Source organism: Entelurus aequoreus, linkage group LG22 (genome assembly GCF_033978785.1).
Source record: "Entelurus aequoreus isolate RoL-2023_Sb linkage group LG22, RoL_Eaeq_v1.1, whole genome shotgun sequence".
Taxonomy (NCBI): Eukaryota; Metazoa; Chordata; class Actinopteri; order Syngnathiformes; family Syngnathidae; genus Entelurus; species Entelurus aequoreus.
Genome location: NC_084752.1, coordinates 22,583,603 through 22,598,075, shown reverse-complemented (window position 1 = coordinate 22,598,075; position 14,473 = coordinate 22,583,603). Strand labels below are relative to the sequence as shown.

General features: G+C 38.1%; 1 protein-coding gene across 1 annotated transcript in view; it reads right to left on the bottom strand.

Moving 5' to 3' along the window:
* Positions 1 to 709: 709 nt before the first annotated feature.
* Positions 710 to 14,473, bottom strand: part of LOC133639943 (phospholipid phosphatase 3-like) — a 35,205-nt gene continuing 21,441 nt past the window's right edge. The window contains exon 6 of the mRNA XM_062033658.1: positions 710 to 1,358. Within this exon, the coding sequence (XP_061889642.1) occupies positions 1,260 to 1,358 (99 nt within the window). The 3' untranslated portion in view covers positions 710 to 1,259. The remainder of the gene's footprint in view (positions 1,359 to 14,473) is intronic.

Here is a 14,473-nt window from a genome sequence, read left to right as displayed (position 1 = left end):
TTCTAAACATTTGATCGCTTGACCGTATGTGCGCAACTTTTTTTTGCGTATGTACGTAACTTTTTAAAAATATATAAGCTTTATGAACCTTGGGTTAGGTGAACGGTCTTTTGGGCTGAGTGATTGTGTGTGTTGATCAGGTGTTTGAATTGTATTGGCGTGTTCTATGGAGCTAGGAGCTAGCAGAGGAGCTAGGAGGTAGCGTAACAAACACGCAGGTGTTTTTATGCAGGATTAATTTGTGGCATATTAAATATAAGCCTGGTTGTGTTGTGGCTAATAGAGTATATATATGTCTTGTGTTTATTTACTGTTGTAGTCATTCCCAGTTGAATATCAGGTCACCCCCGGCTCTCACAGCATCTTCCCTATCTGAATAGCTTCAACTCCCCACTAGTCCTTCACTTGCACTTTACTCATCCACAAATCTTTCATCCTCGCTCAAATTAATGGGGAAATTGTCGCTTTCTCGGTCCGAATCTCTCTCACTTCATGCGGCCATCATTGTAAACAATAGGGAACTTTGCGTATATGTTCAACTGACTACGTCACGCTACTTCCGGTAGGGGCAAGCCTTTTTTTTTTATCAGATACCAAAAGTTGCAATCTTTATCGTCGTTGTTCTATACTAAATCCTTTCAGCAAAAATATGGCAATATCGCGAAATGATCAAGTATGACACATAGAATAGATCTGCTATCCCCGTTTAAATAAAAAAAATTCATTTCAGTAGGCCTTTAGTGGTAATACTGCTTACATTATACATTACGTAGTTTAGAGATCAACATTAAGAACATACACGTTGTGGTTGGCCAATGACCCGAAGCATCTCAAGAATCACATGATCAAAACCTATTTTTGCAAGTTGTGAAATATCCTCAATTTTTTTGTGTTTTTAATTCAAAAACAGTTGAGAGCATCAAAAAAAACCTTCAGAATCTAAATCAAGTCGATGAAATGTTGAGTGTTATGATGTCATTGTCCTGATCCTGTTAGTCGACAGCAACGTTTGTGTGAGCAAAGGTGCTGATGCTGAGAAAACATGAGGAGAGTCTGTGATCTGTTGCCATGGCAACAACAAACAGAGCCTATAGAGTAAAGGACTTTACAATATTGCTGTGTACTCTTTCTGTCACATCCTCTGCCGCGCCCTTTTCCAAAAAGCTGAGGTATGTGGTTTAACGTCACAGGAAGTAGGCTCACATTCTTCTCATCTTCTGCTGAAGCACACCTGGCGGCTACACAGGTGGAGGGAAGCCTTAGCAGATGCTGTGATGTGCTGATAAGGGCTTGTCCTGGGTCTCTACCGCATCCTTATCCCAGCTTGGCTTCTTAAACATGGACGAGATGTAGTAGGCCTGCCGGGACACATGGTTGGAACACGTTTTACACGGGCAACAAGACAAGGAATTGGTGAAGGCCTGCCAAGACACTCGTTTTAACACATTTAACATGGATAACAAGACAAGGAACTGGGATAAAATGAAGTGGAAGGCATGCCGAGACACCTGTTTTTGAAACACATGTAACAAAGGCAACAAGACAAGGAATCAAGCTAAAAAAAAAAAAAAAGTAAAGGGCCTCACAAGACACATAGTTTTAACACATTTAACATAGACACCAAGATAAAGAATTGGGCTAAACAAATAGTAGTAGGCCTTACAAGACATTAGTTTTTAGTACTTTTGGCATGGGAAACAAGACAAGAAATTGGGCTACAAAGATGGAGAAGGCATTCCAAGACACTCATTTTAACACATTTAACATAGATAACAAGACAAGGAATTGGTCTATAAAGATGAAGAAGGCATGCCGAGACACCTATTTGAACACATGTAACATAGGCAACAAGACAAGGAATCGGGCTCAAAAAAGAAGTAGAGGGCCTCACCATACACATAGTTTTAACACATTTAACATAGACACCAAGATAAAGAATTGGGCTAAACAAAGAGTAGTAGGCCTTACAAGACATTAGTTTTTAGTACTTTTGGCATGGGAAACAAGACAAGGAATTGGGCTACAAAGATGGAGAAGGCATGCCAAGACACTCATTTTAACACATTCAACATGGATAACAAGACAAGGAATTGGGCTACAAAGACGAAGGCCTGCCAAGACACACATTTTAACACAATTAACATAGACAACAAGACAAGAAATTGGGCTGAAAAAAGATGAACAGGTTTAAAATACATTTAACATGGATAACGAAACAAGAAAATGGGGTTTAAAAGATATAAAAGGCCTGAGAAGACATAGTTTTAACACATGTAACATAGACACCAAGATAGAGAATTGGGCTAAAAGAATGTAGTAGGCCTTACAAGACATTAATTTTTAGTACTTTTGGCATGGGAAACAAGACAAGAAATTGGGCTACAAAGATGGAGAAGGCCTGCCAAGACACTCATTTTAACACATTTAACAGACAACAAGACAAGAAATTGGGCTGAAAAAAGATGAAGTTTTAAAATACATTTAACATGGATAACGAAACAAGAAAATGGGGTTTAAAAGATATAAAAGGCCTAAAAAGACACAGTTTTAACACATGTAACATAGACACCAAGATAAAGAATTGGGCTAAAAAGATGTAGTAGGCCATACAAGACATTAGTTTTTAGTACTTTTGGCATGGGAAACAAGACAAGGAATTGGGCTACAAAGATGGAGAAGGCATGCCAAGACACTCATTTTAACACATTCAACATGGATAACAAGACAAGGAATTGGGCTACAAAGATGAAGAAGGCATGCAGAGACACCTGTTTTGAACACATGTAACATTGGCAACAAGACAAGGAATCGGGCTCAAAAAAGAAGTAGAGGGCCTCACAAGACACATAGTTTTAACACATTTAACATAGACACCAAGATAAAGAATTGGGCTAAACAAAATGTAGTAGGCCTTACAAGACATTAGTTTTTAGTACTTTTGGCATGGGAAACAAGACAAGGAATTGGGCTACAAAGATGGAGAAGGCATGCCAAGACACTCATTTTAACACATTCAACATGGATAACAAGACAAGGAATTGGGCTACAAAGATGAAGAAGGCATGCAGAGACACTTGTTTTGAACACATGTAACATAGGCAACAAGACAAGGAATCGGGCTCAAAAAAGAAGTAGAGGGCCTCACAAGACACATAGTTTTAACACATTTAACATAGACACCAAGATAAAGAATTGGGCTAAACAAAGAGTAGTAGGCCTTACAAGACATTAGTTTTTAGTACTTTTGGCATGGGAAACAAGACAAGGAATTGGGCTACAAAGATGGAGAAGGCGTGCCAAGACACTCATTTTAACACATTCAACATAGATAACAAGACAAGGAATTGGTCTACAAAGATGAAGAAGGCATGCCGAGACGCCTATTTGAACACATGTAACATAGGCAACAAGACAAGGAATCGGGCTCAAAAAAGAAGTAGAGGGCCTCACAAGACACATAGTTTTAACACATTTAACATAGACACCAAGATAAAGAATTGGGCTAAACAAAATGTAGTAGGCCTTACAAGACATTAGTTTTTAGTACTTTTGGCATGGGAAACAAGACAAGGAATTGGGCTACAAAGATGGAGAAGGCATGCCAAGACACTCATTTTAACACATTCAACATGGATAACAAGACAAGGAATTGGGCTACAAAGATGGAGAAGGCATGCCAAGACACTCATTTTAACACATTCAACATGGATAACAAGACAAGGAATTGGGCTACAAAGATGGAGAAGGCATGCCAAGACACTCATTTTAACACATTCAACATGGATAACAAGACAATGAATTGGGCTACAAAGATGAAGAAGGCATGCAGAGACACTTGTTTTGAACACATGTAACATTGGCAACAAGACAAGGAATCGGGCTCAAAAAAAAGTATATGGCCTCACAAGACACATAGTTTTAACACATTTAACATAGACACCAAGATAAAGAATTGGGCTAAACAAAATGTAGTAGGCCTTACAAGACATTAGTTTTTAGTACTTTTGGCATGGGAAACAAGACAAGGAATTGGGCTACAAAGATGGAGAAGGCATGCCAAGACACCTGTTTTGAACACATGTAACATTGGCAACAAGACAAGGAATCGGGCTCAAATAAAAAGTATAGGGCCTCACAAGACCCATAGTTTTAACACATTTAACATGGATAACAAGACAAGGAATTGGGCTAAAGTGAAGTGCAAGGCATGCCGAGACACCTGTTTTTGAAACACGTGTAACATAGGCAACAAGTTAAGGAATCAAGCTAAATAAAAAAGTAAAGGGCCTCACAAGACACATAGTTTTAACACATTTATCATAGACACCAAGATAAAGAATTGGGCTAAACAAAATGTAGTAGGCCTTACAAGACATTAGTTTTTAGTGCTTTTGGCATGGGAAACAAGACAAGTAATTGGGCTACAAAGATGGAGATGGCATGCCAAGACACTCATTTTAACACATTCAACATGGATAACAAGACAATGAATTGGGCTACAAAGATGAAGAAGGCATGCAGAGACACTTGTTTTGAACACATGTAACATTGGCAACAAGACAAGGAATCGGGCTCAAAAAAAAAGTATATGGCCTCACAAGACACATAGTTTTAACACATTTAACATAGACACCAAGATAAAGAATTGGGCTAAACAAAATGTAGTAGGCCTTACAAGACATTAGTTTTTAGTACTTTTGGCATGGGAAACAAGACAAGGAATTGGGCTACAAAGATGGAGATGGCATGCCAAGACACTAATTTTAACACATTCAACATGGATAACAAGACAAGGAATTGGGCTACAAAGATGGAGAAGGCATGCCAAGACACTCATTTTAACACATTCAACATGGATAACAAGACAATGAATTGGGCTACAAAGATGAAGAAGGCATGCAGAGACACTTGTTTTGAACACATGTAACATTGGCAACAAGACAAGGAATCGGGCTCAAAAAAAAGTATATGGCCTCACAAGACACATAGTTTTAACACATTTAACATAGACACCAAGATAAAGAATTGGGCTAAACAAAATGTAGTAGGCCTTACAAGACATTAGTTTTTAGTACTTTTGGCATGGGAAACAAGACAAGGAATTGGGCTACAAAGATGGAGAAGGCATGCCAAGACACTCATTTTAACACATTCAACATGGATAACAAGACAAGGAATTGGGCTACAAATATGAAGAAGGCATGCAGAGACACCTGTTTTGAACACATGTAACATTGGCAACAAGACAAGGAATCGGGCTCAAAAAAAAAGTATAGGGCCTCACAAGACACATAGTTTTAACACATTTAACATAGACACCAAGATAAAGAATTGGGCTAAACAAAATGTGGTAGGCCTTACAAGACATTAGTTTTTAGTACTTTTGGCATGGGAAACAAGACAAGGAATCGGGCTACAAATATGGAGAAGGCATGCCAAGACACTCATTTTAACACATTCAACATGGATAACAAGACAAGGAATTGGGCTACAAAGTTGAAGAAGGCATGAAGAGACACCTGTTTTGAAGACATGTAACATTGGCAACAAGACAAGGAATCGGGCTCAAAAAAAAAGTATAGGGCCTCACAAGACCCATAGTTTTAACACATTTAACATGGATAACAAGACAAGGAATTGGGCTAAAGTGAAGTGCAAGGCATGCCGAGACACCTGTTTTTGAAACATGTGTAACATAGGCAACAAGTTAAGGAATCAAGCTAAAACAAAAAGTAAAGGGCCTCACAAGACACATAGTTTTAACACATTTAACATAGACACCAAGATAAAGAATTGGGCAAAAAAAATGTAGTAGGCCTTACAAGACATTAGTTTTTAGTACTTTTGGCATGGGAAACAAGACAAGGAATTGGGCTACAAAGATGGAGAAGGCATGCCAAGACACTCATTTTAACACATTTAACATAGATAACAAGACAAGGAATTGGTCTATAAAGATGAAGAAGGCATGCCGAGACACCTGTTTTGAACACATGTCACATAGGCAACAAGACAAGGAAACGGGCTCAAAAAAGAAGTAGAGGGCCTCACAAGACACATAGTTTTAACACATTTAACATAGACACCAAGATAAAGAATTGGGCAAAAAAAAATGTAGTAGGCCTTACAAGACATTAGTTTTTAGTACTTTTGGCATGGGAAACAAGACAAGAAATTGGGCTACAAAGATGGAGAAGGCATGCCAAGACACTCATTTTAACACATTCAACATGGATAACAAGACAAGGAATTGGTCTATAAAGATGAAGAAGGCATGCCGAGACACCTATTTGAACACATGTAACATAGGCAACAAGACAAGGAATCGGGCTCAAAAAAGAAGTAGAGGGCCTCACAAGACACATAGTTTTAACACATTTAACATAGACACCAAGATAAAGAATTGGGCTAAACAAAATGTGGTAGGCCTTACAAGACATTAGTTTTTAGTACTTTTGGCATGGGAAACAAGACAAGGAATCGGGCTACAAATATGGAGAAGGCATGCCAAGACACTCATTTTAACACATTCAACATGGATAACAAGACAAGGAATTGGGCTACAAAGTTGAAGAAGGCATGAAGAGACACCTGTTTTGAAGACATGTAACATTGGCAACAAGACAAGGAATCGGGCTCAAAAAAAAAGTATAGGGCCTCACAAGACCCATAGTTTTAACACATTTAACATGGATAACAAGACAAGGAATTGGGCTAAAGTGAAGTGCAAGGCATGCCGAGACACCTGTTTTTGAAACATGTGTAACATAGGCAACAAGTTAAGGAATCAAGCTAAAACAAAAAGTAAAGGGCCTCACAAGACACATAGTTTTAACACATTTAACATAGACACCAAGATAAAGAATTGGGCAAAAAAAATGTAGTAGGCCTTACAAGACATTAGTTTTTAGTACTTTTGGCATGGGAAACAAGACAAGGAATTGGGCTACAAAGATGGAGAAGGCATGCCAAGACACTCATTTTAACACATTTAACATAGATAACAAGACAAGGAATTGGTCTATAAAGATGAAGAAGGCATGCCGAGACACCTGTTTTGAACACATGTCACATAGGCAACAAGACAAGGAAACGGGCTCAAAAAAGAAGTAGAGGGCCTCACAAGACACATAGTTTTAACACATTTAACATAGACACCAAGATAAAGAATTGGGCTAAACAAAATGTAGTAGGCCTTACAAGACAATAGTTTTTAGTACTTTTGGCATGGGAAACAAGACAAGGAATTGGGCTACAAAGATGGAGATGGCATGCCAAGACACTAATTTTAACACATTCAACATGGATAACAAGACAAGGAATTGGGCTACAAAGATGGAGAAGGCATGCCAAGACACTCATTTTAACACATTCAACATGGATAACAAGACAATGAATTGGGCTACAAAGATGAAGAAGGCATGCAGAGACACTTGTTTTGAACACATGTAACATTGGCAACAAGACAAGGAATCGGGCTCAAAAAAAAGTATATGGCCTCACAAGACACATAGTTTTAACACATTTAACATAGACACCAAGATAAAGAATTGGGCTAAACAAAATGTAGTAGGCCTTACAAGACATTAGTTTTTAGTGCTTTTGGCATGGGAAACAAGACAAGGAATTGGGCTACAAAGATGGAGAAGGCATGCCAAGACACTCATTTTAACACATTCAACATGGATAACAAGACAAGGAATTGGGCTACAAAGATGGAGAAGGCATGCCAAGACACTCATTTTAACACATTCAACATGGATAACAAGACAAGGAATTGGGCTACAAAGATGAAGAAGGCATGCAGAGACACCTGTTTTGAACACATGTAACATTGGCAACAAGACAAGGAATTGGGCTAAAAAAAAAAGTATAGGGCCTCACAAAACCCATAGTTTTAACACATTTAACATGGATAACAAGACAAGGAATTGGGCTAAAGTGAAGTGCAAGGCATGCCGAGACACCTGTTTTTGTAACATGTGTAACATAGGCAACAAGTTAAGGAATCAAGCTAAATAAAAAAGTAAAGGGCCTCACAAGACACATAGTTTTAACACATTTAACATAGACACCAAGATAAAGAATTGGGCTAAACAAATGTAGTAGGCCTTACAAGACATTAGTTTTTAGTACTTTTGGCATGGGAAACAAGACAAGGAATTGGGCTACAAAGATGGAGATGGCATGCCAAGACACTCATTTTAACACATTTAACATAGATAACAAGACAACGAATTGGGCTATAAAGATGAAGAAGGCATGCCGAGACACCTGTTTTGAACACATGTAACATAGGAAACAAGACAAGGAATCGGGCTCAAAAAAGAAGTAGAGGGCCTCACAAGACACATAGTTTTAACACATTTAACATAGACACCAAGATAAAGAATTGGGCTAAACAAAATGTAGTAGGCCTTACAAGACATTAGTTTTTAGTACTTTTGGCATGGGAAACAAGACAAGGAATTGGGCTACAAAGATGGAGAAGGCATGCCAAGACACTAATTTTAACACATTCAACATAGATAACAAGACAAGGAATTGTTCTACAAATATGAAGAAGGCACGCCGAGACACCTGTTTTGAACACATGTCACATAGGCAACAAGACAAGGAATTGGGCTAAAAAAGTATAGGGCCTCACAAGACCCATAGTTTTAACACATTTAACATGGATAACAAGACAAGGAATTGGGATAAAGTGAAGTGCAAGGCATGCCGAGACACCTGTTTTTGAAACACGTGTAACATAGGCAACAAGTTAAGGAATCAAGCTAAAACAAAAAGTAAAGGGCCTCACAAGACACCTAGTTTTAACACATTTAACATAGACACCAAGATAAAGAATTGGGCTAAACAAAGAGTAGTAGGCCTTACAAGACATTAGTTTTTAGTACTTTTGGCATGGGAAACAAGACAAGGAATTGGGCTACAAAGATGGAGAAGGCATGCCAAGACACTCATTTTAACACATTCAACATGGATAACAAGACAAGGAATTGGGCTACAAAGACGAAGGCCTGCCAAGACACACATTTTAACACAATTAACATAGACAACAAGACAAGAAATTGGGCTGAAAAAAGATGAACAGGTTTAAAATACATTTAACATGGATAACGAAACAAGAAAATGGGGTTTAAAAGATATAAAAGGCCTGAGAAGACATAGTTTTAACACATGTAACATAGACACCAAGATAGAGAATTGGGCTAAAAGAATGTAGTAGGCCTTACAAGACATTAATTTTTAGTACTTTTGGCATGGGAAACAAGACAAGAAATTGGGCTACAAAGATGGAGAAGGCCTGCCAAGACACTCATTTTAACACATTTAACAGACAACAAGACAAGAAATTGGGCTGAAAAAAGATGAAGTTTTAAAATACATTTAACATGGATAACGAAACAAGAAAATGGGGTTTAAAAGATATAAAAGGCCTAAAAAGACACAGTTTTAACACATGTAACATAGACACCAAGATAAAGAATTGGGCTAAAAAGATGTAGTAGGCCATACAAGACATTAGTTTTTAGTACTTTTGGCATGGGAAACAAGACAAGGAATTGGGCTACAAAGATGGAGAAGGCATGCCAAGACACTCATTTTAACACATTCAACATGGATAACAAGACAAGGAATTGGGCTACAAAGATGAAGAAGGCATGCAGAGACACCTGTTTTGAACACATGTAACATTGGCAACAAGACAAGGAATCGGGCTCAAAAAAGAAGTAGAGGGCCTCACAAGACACATAGTTTTAACACATTTAACATAGACACCAAGATAAAGAATTGGGCTAAACAAAATGTAGTAGGCCTTACAAGACATTAGTTTTTAGTACTTTTGGCATGGGAAACAAGACAAGGAATTGGGCTACAAAGATGGAGAAGGCATGCCAAGACACTCATTTTAACACATTCAACATGGATAACAAGACAAGGAATTGGGCTACAAAGATGAAGAAGGCATGCAGAGACACTTGTTTTGAACACATGTAACATAGGCAACAAGACAAGGAATCGGGCTCAAAAAAGAAGTAGAGGGCCTCACAAGACACATAGTTTTAACACATTTAACATAGACACCAAGATAAAGAATTGGGCTAAACAAAGAGTAGTAGGCCTTACAAGACATTAGTTTTTAGTACTTTTGGCATGGGAAACAAGACAAGGAATTGGGCTACAAAGATGGAGAAGGCGTGCCAAGACACTCATTTTAACACATTCAACATAGATAACAAGACAAGGAATTGGTCTACAAAGATGAAGAAGGCATGCCGAGACGCCTATTTGAACACATGTAACATAGGCAACAAGACAAGGAATCGGGCTCAAAAAAGAAGTAGAGGGCCTCACAAGACACATAGTTTTAACACATTTAACATAGACACCAAGATAAAGAATTGGGCTAAACAAAATGTAGTAGGCCTTACAAGACATTAGTTTTTAGTACTTTTGGCATGGGAAACAAGACAAGGAATTGGGCTACAAAGATGGAGAAGGCATGCCAAGACACTCATTTTAACACATTCAACATGGATAACAAGACAAGGAATTGGGCTACAAAGATGGAGAAGGCATGCCAAGACACTCATTTTAACACATTCAACATGGATAACAAGACAAGGAATTGGGCTACAAAGATGGAGAAGGCATGCCAAGACACTCATTTTAACACATTCAACATGGATAACAAGACAATGAATTGGGCTACAAAGATGAAGAAGGCATGCAGAGACACTTGTTTTGAACACATGTAACATTGGCAACAAGACAAGGAATCGGGCTCAAAAAAAAGTATATGGCCTCACAAGACACATAGTTTTAACACATTTAACATAGACACCAAGATAAAGAATTGGGCTAAACAAAATGTAGTAGGCCTTACAAGACATTAGTTTTTAGTACTTTTGGCATGGGAAACAAGACAAGGAATTGGGCTACAAAGATGGAGAAGGCATGCCAAGACACCTGTTTTGAACACATGTAACATTGGCAACAAGACAAGGAATCGGGCTCAAATAAAAAGTATAGGGCCTCACAAGACCCATAGTTTTAACACATTTAACATGGATAACAAGACAAGGAATTGGGCTAAAGTGAAGTGCAAGGCATGCCGAGACACCTGTTTTTGAAACACGTGTAACATAGGCAACAAGTTAAGGAATCAAGCTAAATAAAAAAGTAAAGGGCCTCACAAGACACATAGTTTTAACACATTTATCATAGACACCAAGATAAAGAATTGGGCTAAACAAAATGTAGTAGGCCTTACAAGACATTAGTTTTTAGTGCTTTTGGCATGGGAAACAAGACAAGTAATTGGGCTACAAAGATGGAGATGGCATGCCAAGACACTCATTTTAACACATTCAACATGGATAACAAGACAATGAATTGGGCTACAAAGATGAAGAAGGCATGCAGAGACACTTGTTTTGAACACATGTAACATTGGCAACAAGACAAGGAATCGGGCTCAAAAAAAAAGTATATGGCCTCACAAGACACATAGTTTTAACACATTTAACATAGACACCAAGATAAAGAATTGGGCTAAACAAAATGTAGTAGGCCTTACAAGACATTAGTTTTTAGTACTTTTGGCATGGGAAACAAGACAAGGAATTGGGCTACAAAGATGGAGATGGCATGCCAAGACACTAATTTTAACACATTCAACATGGATAACAAGACAAGGAATTGGGCTACAAAGATGGAGAAGGCATGCCAAGACACTCATTTTAACACATTCAACATGGATAACAAGACAATGAATTGGGCTACAAAGATGAAGAAGGCATGCAGAGACACTTGTTTTGAACACATGTAACATTGGCAACAAGACAAGGAATCGGGCTCAAAAAAAAGTATATGGCCTCACAAGACACATAGTTTTAACACATTTAACATAGACACCAAGATAAAGAATTGGGCTAAACAAAATGTAGTAGGCCTTACAAGACATTAGTTTTTAGTACTTTTGGCATGGGAAACAAGACAAGGAATTGGGCTACAAAGATGGAGAAGGCATGCCAAGACACTCATTTTAACACATTCAACATGGATAACAAGACAAGGAATTGGGCTACAAATATGAAGAAGGCATGCAGAGACACCTGTTTTGAACACATGTAACATTGGCAACAAGACAAGGAATCGGGCTCAAAAAAAAAGTATAGGGCCTCACAAGACACATAGTTTTAACACATTTAACATAGACACCAAGATAAAGAATTGGGCTAAACAAAATGTGGTAGGCCTTACAAGACATTAGTTTTTAGTACTTTTGGCATGGGAAACAAGACAAGGAATCGGGCTACAAATATGGAGAAGGCATGCCAAGACACTCATTTTAACACATTCAACATGGATAACAAGACAAGGAATTGGGCTACAAAGTTGAAGAAGGCATGAAGAGACACCTGTTTTGAAGACATGTAACATTGGCAACAAGACAAGGAATCGGGCTCAAAAAAAAAGTATAGGGCCTCACAAGACCCATAGTTTTAACACATTTAACATGGATAACAAGACAAGGAATTGGGCTAAAGTGAAGTGCAAGGCATGCCGAGACACCTGTTTTTGAAACATGTGTAACATAGGCAACAAGTTAAGGAATCAAGCTAAAACAAAAAGTAAAGGGCCTCACAAGACACATAGTTTTAACACATTTAACATAGACACCAAGATAAAGAATTGGGCAAAAAAAATGTAGTAGGCCTTACAAGACATTAGTTTTTAGTACTTTTGGCATGGGAAACAAGACAAGGAATTGGGCTACAAAGATGGAGAAGGCATGCCAAGACACTCATTTTAACACATTTAACATAGATAACAAGACAAGGAATTGGTCTATAAAGATGAAGAAGGCATGCCGAGACACCTGTTTTGAACACATGTCACATAGGCAACAAGACAAGGAAACGGGCTCAAAAAAGAAGTAGAGGGCCTCACAAGACACATAGTTTTAACACATTTAACATAGACACCAAGATAAAGAATTGGGCTAAACAAAATGTAGTAGGCCTTACAAGACAATAGTTTTTAGTACTTTTGGCATGGGAAACAAGACAAGGAATTGGGCTACAAAGATGGAGATGGCATGCCAAGACACTAATTTTAACACATTCAACATGGATAACAAGACAAGGAATTGGGCTACAAAGATGGAGAAGGCATGCCAAGACACTCATTTTAACACATTCAACATGGATAACAAGACAATGAATTGGGCTACAAAGATGAAGAAGGCATGCAGAGACACTTGTTTTGAACACATGTAACATTGGCAACAAGACAAGGAATCGGGCTCAAAAAAAAGTATATGGCCTCACAAGACACATAGTTTTAACACATTTAACATAGACACCAAGATAAAGAATTGGGCTAAACAAAATGTAGTAGGCCTTACAAGACATTAGTTTTTAGTGCTTTTGGCATGGGAAACAAGACAAGGAATTGGGCTACAAAGATGGAGAAGGCATGCCAAGACACTCATTTTAACACATTCAACATGGATAACAAGACAAGGAATTGGGCTACAAAGATGGAGAAGGCATGCCAAGACACTCATTTTAACACATTCAACATGGATAACAAGACAAGGAATTGGGCTACAAAGATGAAGAAGGCATGCAGAGACACCTGTTTTGAACACATGTAACATTGGCAACAAGACAAGGAATTGGGCTAAAAAAAAAAGTATAGGGCCTCACAAAACCCATAGTTTTAACACATTTAACATGGATAACAAGACAAGGAATTGGGCTAAAGTGAAGTGCAAGGCATGCCGAGACACCTGTTTTTGTAACATGTGTAACATAGGCAACAAGTTAAGGAATCAAGCTAAATAAAAAAGTAAAGGGCCTCACAAGACACATAGTTTTAACACATTTAACATAGACACCAAGATAAAGAATTGGGCTAAACAAATGTAGTAGGCCTTACAAGACATTAGTTTTTAGTACTTTTGGCATGGGAAACAAGACAAGGAATTGGGCTACAAAGATGGAGATGGCATGCCAAGACACTCATTTTAACACATTTAACATAGATAACAAGACAACGAATTGGGCTATAAAGATGAAGAAGGCATGCCGAGACACCTGTTTTGAACACATGTAACATAGGAAACAAGACAAGGAATCGGGCTCAAAAAAGAAGTAGAGGGCCTCACAAGACACATAGTTTTAACACATTTAACATAGACACCAAGATAAAGAATTGGGCTAAACAAATAGTAGTAGGCCTTACAAGACATTAGTTTTTAGTACTTTTGGCATGGGAAACAAGACAAGGAATTGGGCTACAAAGATGGAGAAGGCATGCCAAGACACTAATTTTAACACATTCAACATAGATAACAAGACAAGGAATTGTTCTACAAATATGAAGAAGGCACGCCGAGACACCTGTTTTGAACACATGTCACATAGGCAACAAGACAAGGAATTGGGCTAAAAAA